Here is a 12,847-nt window from a genome sequence, read left to right as displayed (position 1 = left end):
CTGTCTTCTGAAACTGGCCAGTGCCAGATGCTACAGAAGGAATGAACAGAACAGGGTAATTATCGAGTGATCCATCCCATGTCGTCCAGTCCCAGCATCTGGCAGCCAGAGGCCTAAGGACACACAGGCACTGACTTTCTGAAGTGCCGGTGGGGGGTACTCGACCCCCAACTCTGCCCCAGGCCCCCACTCCACCCCTTCCCCCAAGACTCCATCCCCTCCCCACCTCTTCCCACCCAGATCTGCCCCCTCCCCCGAGCATGCCGCGTCCTCGGTCCTCCCCTCTCCCTCCCAGAGCCTCCTGAATGCTGCGAAACAGCTGACCGCAGCAGGCACGGGGAAGAAGGGGGAGGTGCTGATCCGCGGAGCCTGCTGGCGGTCGGGAGACACTGAGGGGGTGGGAGGGAGCTGATAGGGGGGCTGCCAGTGGGTGGAGCACCCACAGAGTCGGAGCCTATGTAAGGACACCCAGAGCATGGGGTGGCATCCCTGACCATCCTGGCTAATAGCCTTTGATGAACTTATTCTGCATGGATTTATCTAGTTCTTTTTTTTTTTAACTCCCCCGCCATTTCATCCCCTCCCCAAGGCCACGCCCTCGCTCCGCCTCTTCCCGCCCTCACTCCACTCCCCTCCCCTGAGGTCCCATCCGCTCCGTGCTCTCTGCTCTCCCTCAAGTGCCTCTACCCAGCCGCCAAACAGCTGATCGGTGGCACCGAAGAACAGCTGTGGCTGGTGGGTGCTGAACACCCACTGGTTTTTTTTCCATGGGTGCATGAGCCCCAGAGCACCCATGGAGTTGGCGTCTATGCCCAGGGGGCATCAGAGTTCAGAGACACCCCTCTGTGTTACAGTCCCTCCCCTGCTTCCCCCTTGCGTTGCAAGGTAGTGATTAATTGCAGGCCTGGATCAGCTGCAAATTACAACACCCCGTGTACTGGCTAGGCTGCTCTGGTCAGGGAATAGAGGGAAAACCCATTCCATGTACGCAGCAACTGCTCGCTCCTGCCTGCCCAGACCCCAGCTCTGGGTAACATGCAGAGATGCAAGGAGAGTCGCTCTGCTGCACAGCTCTGTAGTCCAAACCACAATCTGGGCCACTCAGGATCAAAGATATTCCCAGCCTGTGTCAGCAAAATGTCCTCAGCAAAATAGGCGCGTTTGGTACAGCACATGCCCTGGGTGTGGAGGGACAGGTCGGAGTAAAGGCCATTTTGTTGACTGTTGACATTTTCAACCTTTCAGATGTTTGTTTGGATTTAGATTTTCCTGGCGTTCTAGGGATTTGTTTTGTTTTGTTTAAACCACAACATCCTTTTAAGACCATTTCCCTGGAAAAGATTGATGTGTACTTTCAACCTTAACTCCAACGTAAGGAAGCTTTTCGTCATGGAATATGGAGAGATCTGGGGAGCGATACAGTATCGTGTGAAAGCAGAGTGATGATAATTCCCCTGCACACCACCAGGGGGAAGCCGTGGTGCAACTGAGATAGTCATTATTAATCGATGATTCGTTATTATGAGCAGTAAAACAGGGAGTACAAAGGGGAGCGTGGGAGCTGGGAGAGTTGGAAGGCCTCCCATCTAAGAGACCAACACAGGAGCTATGCATATGTGCCTTAAAGAAATGCAGGGAGCAGGGTGGGATAGGCCTCTGTGCCAGCAGCAGAGCAGAGATAATAGAAAGGAAGCTGGAGTTTAATAAGAAGCAAGGGCCCTGAGCACAGGAAGAGCACATTTAGATGAGACGCCTGCTGATGCTCTGACAATGGACCGAGGTTGGGGAAAATGCTCGCAAAGAGCCCAGATGAGGCAGGCAGAGCAAGCGGAGGGAGTTGAGCTGCGGTGCAGAGGCCTGTGAGCTCCGTTCCTGCTAGCGATTGGTACTGGAGAAGCCAGGGCATTTTGGAGAGGCCCATGAGAAGCAGGCAGTGCCGATTGCCAGGGCGGGTGAGCCGGGGGCTGAGGCCAAGCAGGGTAGATTGCTGGCTAGCGAGTTGGCGCCACACGTCACTGACAGGAAGCGGAGTAACCAAGTGCTCTGGAGGCTAAATCACAGAGCTTATGAATATGCCACTGCTGCTGGCTGGCTGGTTCAGTCCTTTATCTCAAATGGTATAACTGGCTCTGTGGATGAGGGGAAAGCGGTGGACGTGTTGTTCCTTGACTTCAGCAAAGCTTTTGACACGGTCTCCCACAGTATTCTTGCCAGCAAGTTAAAGAAGTATGGGCTGGATGAATGGACTGTAAGGTGGATAGAAAGCTGGCTAGATTGTCGGGCTCAACGGGTAGTGATCAATGGCTCCATGTCTAGTTGGCAGCCGGTATCAAGTGGAGTGCCCCAAGGGTCGGTCCTGGGTCCGGTTTTGTTCAATATCTTCATAAATGATCTGGAGGATGGTGTGGATTGCACCCTCAGCAAGTTTGCAGATGACACTAAACTGGGAGGAGAGGTAGATACGCTGGAGGGCAGGGATAGGATCCAGAGGGCCCTAGACAAATTAGAGGATTGGGCCAAAAGAAATCTGATGAGGTTCAACAAGGACAAGTGCAGAGTTCTGCACTTAGGACGGAAGAATCCCATGCACCGCTACAGACTAGGGACCGAATGGCTCGGCAGCAGTTCTGCAGAAAAGGACCTAGGGGTGACAGTGGACGAGAAGCTGGATATGAGTCAACAGTGTGCCCTTGTTGCCAAGAAGGCCAATGGCATTTTGGGCTGTATAAGTAGGGGCATTGCCAGCAGATCGAGGGACGTGATCGTTCCCCTCTATTCGACATTGGTGAGGCCTCATCTGGAGTACTGTGTCCAGTTTTGGGCCCCACACAACAAGAAGGATGTGGAAAAGAGCCCAGTGGAGGGCAACAAAAATGATTAGGGGACTGGAACACATGACTTATGAGGAGAGGTTGAGGGAACTGGGATTGTTTAGTCTGTGGAAGAGAAGAATGAGGGGGGGATTTGACAGCTGCTTTCAACTACCTGAAAGGGGGTTCCAAAGAGGATGGATCTAGACTGTTCTCGGTGGTAGCAGATGACAGAACGAGGAGTAATGGTCTCAAGTTGCAGTGGGGGAGGATATTTGGAAAAACTTTTTCACTAGGAGGGTGGTGAAACACTGGAATGCGTTACCTAGGGAGGTGGTGGAATCTCCTTCCTTAGAAGGTTTTAAGTTCAGGCTTGACAAAGCCCTGGCTGGGATGATTTAATTGGGGATTGGTCCTGCTTTGAGCAGGGGGTTGGACTAGATGACCTCCTGAGGTCCCTTCCAACCCTGATATTCTATGATTCTACGGTAGAAGCCTGTGCTTTTTGTCCAGACCATCCTGGGTTCAAACCCACTGGCAGCCTGCAGAGACTCATTTGCTGTGTTGATGTAGCACCTGTCCCCAGCAGGCCCTGCCTGCCCACAGCTCTGTGCCAGTTCTTCCCCAGCCTGAGCAGACATGCCTGTGCTGGGTCCCAAGCTGAGAGGGTCAGTCGGGAGGTGACAGCAGGGGAGACAGGCTATGCAGCTAGTTGGCTGTCAGAAGCTCCTTCTCTGGTGCAAGCAGTGTGATGGGGCCTGTGCATAGCGTTTCCTGGGCTCCCGTGCCAGCTGCAGGCTGGCCTCACATTCCAGGGGGGGTGGTCTACCAGGCTAGCACACATGCTGGGTGGGTGGCCATCTCAGCCAGCTCTTGTGCCTGAGCCATGCATGGCAGCACTTGCCCTCTCTCAGGCAAGGTGGGATTTTGTCCACTGTTCTTTGAGGACACTGAGCTGGACGCTGGCGTGAAATACTAGCCCAGCTCTGCAGAGCTGTCCAGACACACAGAGGGCTCCAGAAGAAACTCACCTCCCTTTCTGACCATAGACACCTTCTCTACTCCCAGACCAGAACCTGGCCCCACCAAAGCCCAGGGCGTTTTGCTGATTATCAGGAAGCAGGTTGATAATCGGCAGAGCCTTGCCTTGGAGAGCTTGACCCAGCATGCTTCATTCTCACCGACTGCACCTCTCTCCCTCTCCTTGGCTGGGTCAGCAGCTGATTGAACCTGGTCTAAAAGCATGAGCTTCTAGTGGTTGAGCTACAGGACCAGCTCCGCCATTTTGGAAACAGCAGCTGCCGCCTAAGAAACCTCTTTATGGGGAACAGCCCCAGAGGTGCACCCAGCCCATGCTGTGTTTTGCGTTACACTCACATCACGGCTGCAGATTGGCCCTGACTATTTAAGCAATATTGTAACATTCCTCAGAGGCAGATGGAAATCAGCCTCATCCACCCAGTGACTGAGCTACCCATCCCACTGCTGTGATCTCCCCTCCCCAGGAGCCTCCAGCCCCCCTGCCTCACTGCAGATTTACACTCTGCCCCGACTAGAGATGCCTCTTGGGTCTGTAGAGTCCCGAGCTGCCTGATGGGGAGAAATCAGGCCAGTCTCCTCCTCTGGTCCCATCTTGGGGAAGGAGGGGGAGAGAGGGGGTGGGGCGAAGGGCAGCTATAGGAGGAGGAGCTCAAAGACTGAACATAAATCATAGATAGGCGGGTGAAGTGACAGGTAGATAGACAGATCTCTGGGTTTCTCCCTGGCAATAGTGCTCACCCCATGCTGAGTTCTCCAGGATGACTCTCCATTCTCTGTCCCCACTCAGCTCTCCCCAGGCTCTGAGGATGACGAGGGACACGACAGCTCCAGCAGGGAGAACCTAGGCCGAATCCAATTCAGCGTCGGCTACAACTTCCAGGAATCCACCCTGACTGTCAAGATCATGAAGGCTCAGGAGCTGCCGGCCAAGGACTTCAGCGGCACCAGTGACCCTTTTGTCAAGATCTACCTGCTGCCTGATAAAAAGAACAAGCTGGAGACCAAAGTGAAGAGGAAGAACTTGAACCCGCACTGGAATGAGACCTTCCTCTTTGAAGGTAGGCGGCAGGAGCCAGCAGACAGGGCGTGAGCCAGGAGCGAGTCCCAGCTCAGCCATTGACCCCCGGCTAACCCTGGGAAGTCACTGCCTCTCCCCTGTGCCTCTGGGCCCTGTCTTTAGCATGGGGTTAGCACTTCGTGCCTCCCAGCGCTCAGATACTGTGGTGACGAGGGCCATATGAACACCTAGAGAGACAGAAAGTGAGTCCAAGTCCCTGTAGGAAGCAGGATTTGCCAGACTGGAGCCCAAAGTGAGCCATCTAGAGCAGCAGTGAGCCTGCTCCTGCCAGGCTGATCTCTCCACACGACTGTTCTCTCCACCATGCTGGATCGCACCGTGGTCAGTCAGCACCAGTACACCCTTTCCTACCTCCCCACATTGAGCCACTGGCCTGTCTGGCCAAACGTCCTGCCTCCTGGTCCTTCCAGCATCGGATTCTGTGACCTACCCCCACAGCCACCCCAATGGACAATCAGCTCTGTGATCCCCTCTCCTGCCTCCCCGTACTGAACCACTGGTCACACTAGTCGTACGTCGCACCTTGTGTGCCACATCTCTGGCCTATCTGGTCCACTATCTCTGCTTCTGCTAAACCATATCAGACTGTCCTGCCTCCGGCCCGATCAGACCACACCCTTGGGATCTGACCTCCTGCCGGATCAGATCACACCATTGATCTGGGTCCAACCTCTGGTGAACAGTCAATACCTGATCACTCACAGAAACACCTCCACAGTCAGTTGCGATGCACCCAGCCAATTGTGGAAGATGTTTGTGAAAGGTGGGATTCCAGTGGCCAGCTGGTGTCATGAAGCATGAGGGTTGATTACTCGTAACCACAGATATTAGTAGAGGCCATAAAATTACTGAAAAGTGTGTCTCCCTCCAACCAGTGCCCCTTCTCCACTGACTGTTCGATCCCAGCAACATACACCAGCCAGAACTGGCTAGAGAGATGCATGCCAGGGATGGTCTCTTTTGCATGAATGCCACCTGGGTTTAAGTAGGTGTATGGATCTGGAATGGCTCTGCCAGACTTGGCCGTGTTGCCACGTTCCTGGGTAGCCACCTCCCGCTCTGGTCTCCTTGGCAGGTTTCCCATACGAGAAGGTGGTGCAGCGGGTGCTGTATCTCCAGGTTCTGGACTATGACCGCTTCAGTCGCAATGACCCCATCGGAGAGGTGTCCATTCCACTCAACAAGTTGGACCTGACCCAGATGCAGACATTCTGGAAGGAGCTGAAACCCTGCAGCGATGGGAGTGTAAGGCCTTTGCTTTGTGTTCAGAGAGAGGCTTAGCCAGTGTGTAATGCCCTGGCTTAGTGTACGTGGCTATTAGCTGGCCTCAGTGACTATAACAGCCTAGTGCTCCCAGAGGACATCCTGAAGCTGCCACAGCAAGGGTCCCAGAGAGGACATCCCTGAACCCCCACCACTGTGAGATACCCAGAGGGATCTACCACTATCCCAGCAACACTCCTGGAGGCTGGGATGAGAGCCATGTCTCCGGCCTGTGCTATGCTGGAGGTCAGACACAATGAGCAGAGTGGTTCCTTCTGGCCTTAAAAATCTATGAATCAGTGATGGACCCATGAATCTGGTACCGGTAAAAAAGGGAAGTATTGACAGCCCTGGGGACTGCATCTTCTCTTTATTCAGAATCCGAAGGCCTAGGGGTCTTACCCCCTGTCAGCTGAGAAGGGGTTTAAGGCCTTGTGCATCCTGTAGGAGACACTCTACTAGCAGAAAACAGTTCTCGGCCATGGTTTAGAGCCAACTGCAAACACGTGGGCTGGCACCAGCTGCGGGATACTTTCACTGATCCATGTGGATGTGAATTTATTTCCAATAACGGTGCTAGCTGAAGCCATGCTACAGATTCCCCAGCCCTAGACAGCCAGCTTCTTCGTATGTGGTGGAGAAGCAAAGCATGTTACAGCCATAAATATGTTTGAAGGTGGTTTCTGTGGGGACAGGGCCGCCGAGGTGCTCTGGTTGAGCTAGGCTAGCTGGTGTCCCAGGGAGTTCTGCCAGTCTATAACAACCTCTCCTCTCTGCAGGGAAGTCGGGGAGAACTCCTCCTGTCCCTTTGCTACAACCCTTCCGGTAACTCCATCATTGTGAATATCATCAAAGCACGGAATCTGAAAGCCATGGACATCGGGGGGACTTCAGGTACTGGCAATCAGGGCCCTTCTTCTGTACTGAGCCAGGGGTACTGGCAGGGGCCATTCGCCACAGCGTAGTAAGGTGCAGGATAACTGCAATCTATTCTTCCTCACCTTGGGGCCCTCTGCCTCTCCTCAGGGAGGAACTTGTCCGGAGTCCCTCTGTCCCACACCAGGGAGAGAGTCCTCCTTTGTCTTCCAGAGGGAACAGTCAGCTCTGAGTCCCTTCTGTCCCACAGTGGGAGGAACTCAAGAGTCCCCCTGGCCTGTTTCAGCTCCCTAACACGTCCTGCAGCGAAAAGGGGAGCTGCCCCACAGATCCCTCTCTCCTGCACTGAACAGGAGGCTGCAGGCCACCAGCTGAAAGAGAGGGCCCTGGCGTGAGAGGCAGGAAACCTGAGGACAGGCCAAGTTAAGGAGCAGAAGCGGGAAGAGCCCTGCCCTGGCCTAACAGCACTGTGCCCTGCCCTGGCCTAAGAGCACTGTGTCTGACCTCTCCTCTCCATGGCAGACCCCTACGTCAAGGTGTGGCTGATGTACAAGGACAAGAGAGTGGAGAAGAAGAAGACGGTGGTAATGAAGCGGTGCCTGAACCCAGTCTTCAACGAGTCCTTCATCTTCGACATCCCCACCGAGAAGCTGCGAGAGACGACCATCATCATCACCGTCATGGACAAGGACAGGCTGAGCCGCAACGATGTCATTGGCAAGGTGTGTGTCCCCCCCCAGACAGCCCCAGGGCCACAGCTCTCCTGGGCTTGCGTGATGGGGGAGCAGGTCACAGGGGTGGCAGGAAAGTGGGATCTGTTAGCACAGAGGGGAAGGGGCTATGGGAGGCCAAGGCGGGACCTTCACTAGCATCCCAGCGCAGCGCTCAGAGGGGCACACCACGGATATTTTGTATTCCCACCTCTGGGACAGGGAGAGGGCTTGAACGCTTCCATTTAAAATGCCTGTTCCAGCACACAGCATTGCCATAGGCCACAGCCTCACAGCATTGCCATAGGCCGTATGCACAGGTGCCACACATGCATGCAGGCCGTGGACATGCACTAAGGGCTTAGGCCACCAGCACATACCACTGGCAGAGGCCATAAGGGCAGCTGATTCACACATGTCACAGATATAGGTAATGGGCATTGTCAGCATTGGGAGGCTGTGTCAGGTGGGGTCCGGCTGGGGTCTGTTCTGGCTCCAGCACTGGCCAGTGTTTTCGCTAAGGACTCACAGAATGGAGGAGAGACACAGCCAAAGCAAAGAGGGCTCACAGGAGCCTGGGGCACACTGTTAAACCCTGCTGGGCCACGCGGGGATGGTAATGCTTCACAGAGAGGGGCTTTGTCCCCCTGACTGCTCCCAAGTTAGTTCTTGCCAAGTGCATTCAATCACCCATCAGTACAAAGCTGCTAGGTCACTGAAGGGGCTGGAACTGTCCAGGGAGGTGTAAGAAGAGATTCATGCATGGTAGGGGCAGGGGAGGCTCGAATGGCTTGGCTGTTGTGATATTGACAAGGAGCTATAGAGCATAGTAGGCCGGACACACGCCAGCGGTGGGACTCAGTCCCAAAGGAGGTGATATTCCAGGCACTCCATTGTGTACATACAAAAATGCATGTGCAGTTGCATGCCTAGTCTGTACACGCAGTTAACCAGGACTGTGTGCGCAAACGGCTGGTTGTATGTTAACCCTTCTTCCCCCCCACGTACACATACAGCTGCCTGACTCTGACCCCACAAGGGCGTAGTAATAGCCTGCTCAAATTAGGCTTGCAGTGGCAATTGTGCCCCTCAGGGCTTTGACCCAGCTGGATTGTGTTAGCAGGAAGAGCCAGGACAAACAAGAAACAGCGTTATTTCCTCCCTATCTTTAATGTCACACGATCCCGATCCACCCAATCCTAGGCCGGCACTGACTCCTCTCACAATGGAGCCTCTCTGCAAGCTCACACTCAGCTGCTGTTCCTCCCTGGGTCTTTCCCAGCCTTGTTGCTCTGTAGATAACTGGTCCCTTCCCACATTTGTCTCTGTTCCACTTCTTCCTCTGCCAAGGCGGATGGCCTCACATGGCATTACTGAACCTCAGGCACCCGCAGCACTGCTCTCCCCAGCTCCCTTTGCTGCTGGCTTCCCCTTCTCCTGCATTTGCTATGGCTGATTTGGGCATCAGAGGCAAAGCTCGTGAATTTCCCCTTCCCCTAGCCTGTCAAGGAGAATATTAAGTGATGGGAATCCTAGCACTGACTCCTGAGGTTCCCTCCCTTGATATTGCTCCCTGCTCAGAGGTCTCCCCCTTAACAGTTACTCTCTGCTCCCTGTTCATCAGCCAGCTGCTAATACAAGCAACAATCGTTTGATCTCCTGGGCCTTTTTCCAATGCCTGTGTCTTTTAGGTGGCTCTGCAAGGCATTTCTGGGGTTTGGCGATCCATTTTGCACCTTCCACAGGGATCACGGTGTCACACAACACCACAGCCAACAGAGCCAATTGGGGAATCCCAAAAGCTCTCTGCAGAGTTCACTGCAAACACCCCAAATATCGTGCCCCTGCAACATGGCGGCTCAGAGCCCCTCTGTCCTGCGCTAGCTTGAGGCGAAGAAAAGGGAATCCTACAGACCATTGGAACTGGTGCCACCAAAGCAACGTAGCCCCAGGCAAGGAGAGAGGGCAACTGTCCATTCGTAAGAAGGGACGTTAATGCCAACCATGTCTTGGGAGTATAACGGGGAAGTCAGGAAGTGCCTTAAACAGAAATAAGAGACTCGTGAACTCATCTCTCAGCACACAGAGGAGTCCCTCACACAGAGGGCATAATGTGGAAATGATGGTGCTGTAGGGGAGGAAAACTCATCAACAATACCCTGTCTAGAGTGTCAAGCTCATGGTGCTCAAGCCAAAAAGTGCCCCATGCCTCCATTGCCACCTAGAGAATTCTGGACTGTGAAGATCCTGGAATCAGGTGAAGCCTACAGGGATCGGGAATTGATTTACTGTGAGAAACTATGCATAAGTCAGGGAATCGCTATAACATGGCCAGGACCATCTTCAGGGCACATGAGGATAGGGAGCCAAATGTCGGAAACAGGAGCAACATCTCAGCTTTGTCCATAAAAAAATGTTGATGTATCCAGTTAGGGAAACGGAGCCACATCCATCGCTAGGATAATCAGGCGCAGCTCCACTGGGATCAATGGATCACACCCATGGGGAATTTGGCGTCTTCCCGCGTGAGCAAAATGGCATGAAAAGGAAAGCCAGGTCCATCACCTAGATCACTGGGATGGAAATCTAGCCATTGTCCACATAAGAGGTGAAGCACAAAAGCCTATAGCTTTGTGACAGCACTGAGTGGATGTAGGTACAAGAAAGCCACAAGACAGCAGAATAGAATTCCGTGGTTCTCATGGCCACTGGGAGATCCAGAGAAGTTCCAGACTCCTTTCTAGCAATGTGTGTGATACTGATTTGGACGGTGGAGAGTGAGCCCCACGGGTTGGGTTCAAATAGATACTTAACATTTTTTAAGCTTGTGCAGATGTCTCTCAGCCTCTTCTCCAGAAATTCCCAGCGTGCAGACATGACTGGTACCAGTCCAGTGCATTCCCAGTGTTGCTCCGCTAATCATCTAGGTGAGGCAGTAGCATCCAACTATCCACAGTATCCACATCTGCCCATAGATCTAATAACACCATCAAGGACAGCTCTGTGTTTGCAAAGTGGTGAGTAAATCATCCCTGATGCTAGCAAGGGGATTCTTGGTGCTGTGTCCCCGACTGAATCTGGGCAGCTATTTCATTGCTGAACAGGACTGTCTAGATATTCCTCCAGCCCTGTACCACTACTGAGTCCAGAATCTTGTCCACAAGTGTCTTGTTAGACACCAGTCTGTCCTTCCCAGTGCAGTTAGGATTTCACTGGCAGAAGAGCCACCACTTCTTTTACACCGACTTGAGAACAGCTGCCTCGAACGAGAACAGCTGAGCTGCATCGGGACAGCGTGTCTCACCACTCCCAGATGCTCCAGAAGGAACACTGCTGGGCAAGGAATCAGCCTTCAGCTAGCAGCACGGAGCCCAGCTATCGCACTGCGCAGCTCTAACTGTAAAGATGGCCTGAAAGCCCGTGGGCAAGCCGAGGCGATTGAGAGGCCAACCCCTAGTAATAAGTGACCACATCGAGGAGCTCAGGTCAAGTGGTCTGTCTAAAGTCTTCTTCTCCCTGAGCCAGAAGAGGCTGCTCACCTTCCCCCTCCACCCCAGTTAACTATTTAAATGTTCATGTGAGGTTAGTGCTGGTGAAAGATGCTAGATTGACAGCCCTGGAGTGGGACATCTTCTGTTAATCCCCAGCATGCACAGTATGAGCAAGGCCCATCGCTGTCATCATCATCAAGGCAAATCCCAAAGGAATGTCGCTTCCTTGCAGATTGGGCACCACCCAGACTGATCTCTAGCTAGGTCCTTAAGGCGGTCAGGCTGGATAGTCAGTCTGTGTCCACCATCGGCAGTCCTATTGCACCACTGAAGCACTTGGTACCCATGACCTTGCCAGTTGTGTAGCAGCATTCCTTGATACACACACTTTATAATTCATTGATCTTCCCTCCTGATGATATGTCTGCACTTAGAAAGCCACCGAACCCAAACCTGTGCTGATGGGAGGCAGTTTCTGGGTTCAGCTATGAATATCCTCGTTGCTGACCTTGTCCTGCCACTTGATATGGAACAGCTGACAAAAACAGTGCTGTCCCTCATCTCTGACCTGGAAAGATCACCTTTATGGAAGGGTGGGAGTTCATGGTCCTTGCCCCATTCAAGCCTCAAGCTCTCTTTTGAGACTGCTGTCAAGAGGGTATTGATTGGTTTCATGACGTAGATACATATCCACTGGGAAGTGGGCCAAGACCACTGAATTCATCCCACCCAAGCCACCAAACAGATGTCAGATGGGAACCTGCCTACCTAAATTCAAACCAGTGGCCTGGAGGCGAAAGGCCCCATAGCCCGGTAACCATTCACTGAGTCCCCCCACCCCACCCCCCCCAGCCCTCCAGGTAACTCTATTAACTAAACAAAGGTTCGTCCATCAATAAAAAAACAAGTCGAAACAACTTTGCTTGCAGTAGCCACACCTCAGTGTCTCGGTCTCCTCGCCTTTCCCACAGCCTCCTATTGCTCCATCACCCTATGCCGATGAGAGCCCATCCCAAAAGCCATGTGACTTTCCAACATGTCCTTCTGGCCCTGGAACGGCCACGGAATATGAACACTAGTCATTCATTGCATACGCACGGGGGGAGCCTCCCAAAGAACTACTCCATACTACAGCCAATCCTAGAAGAAACCCCCAGTCCCAAAAGGCACTGGAATTCTGGGAAAGTTCGGATCTGGCACTAAACTCTGCAACCAACCCAGCCACAGTCTCGGCTCCGACTTGACATGATCCAAGAGTTGCTAATCCAGCCAACAACTGGGATACCAAGGAAATGAGCCATCCACTGTGTCTAATGGATCTCTCTGCCTAAGCTTTTCTGCTACACTTGTCTCTCCAGTGTACAGCAGAACCTGCTTTCGGGTTAACTTGAATCTAATGAAACTCTGTTTATAGGGAAATAAAATGAAAGGCTCATTGCTCTGCAGTTCCAGGTAGAGTGTAATCTCCACCTACAACAAAGTTGTCCTGTGGAGGAAAAATATCTCATGCTGTGGGGAGTGATCCTGTGACTTTTACTCAGGAGAGTACATCCATTGGCTTTAATGGGGCTGCTTGTG

At 53.1% G+C, this 12,847-nt stretch overlaps 1 protein-coding gene across 5 annotated transcripts in view; it reads left to right on the top strand.

The window, feature by feature from the left end:
- Positions 1-12,847, top strand: part of SYT7 (synaptotagmin 7) — a 177,808-nt gene that overhangs the window by 147,867 nt on the left and 17,094 nt on the right. For all 5 annotated transcript variants that reach the window (XM_084630410.1, XM_084630409.1, XM_084630408.1 and 2 more), the window contains 4 exons: positions 4,639-4,909; positions 6,005-6,174; positions 6,972-7,086; positions 7,591-7,790. In XM_084630410.1, the coding sequence (XP_084486536.1) occupies positions 4,639-4,909; positions 6,005-6,174; positions 6,972-7,086; positions 7,591-7,790 (756 nt within the window). The remainder of the gene's footprint in view (positions 1-4,638; positions 4,910-6,004; positions 6,175-6,971; positions 7,087-7,590; positions 7,791-12,847) is intronic.

Source organism: Lepidochelys olivacea, assembly GCF_965140295.1.
Source record: "Lepidochelys olivacea isolate rLepOli2 genome assembly, chromosome: 6".
Classification (NCBI taxonomy): domain Eukaryota; kingdom Metazoa; phylum Chordata; order Testudines; family Cheloniidae; genus Lepidochelys; species Lepidochelys olivacea.
The sequence above is the reverse complement of the archived record's forward strand: the minus strand, read 5'-3'. Positions and strand labels throughout refer to the sequence as shown.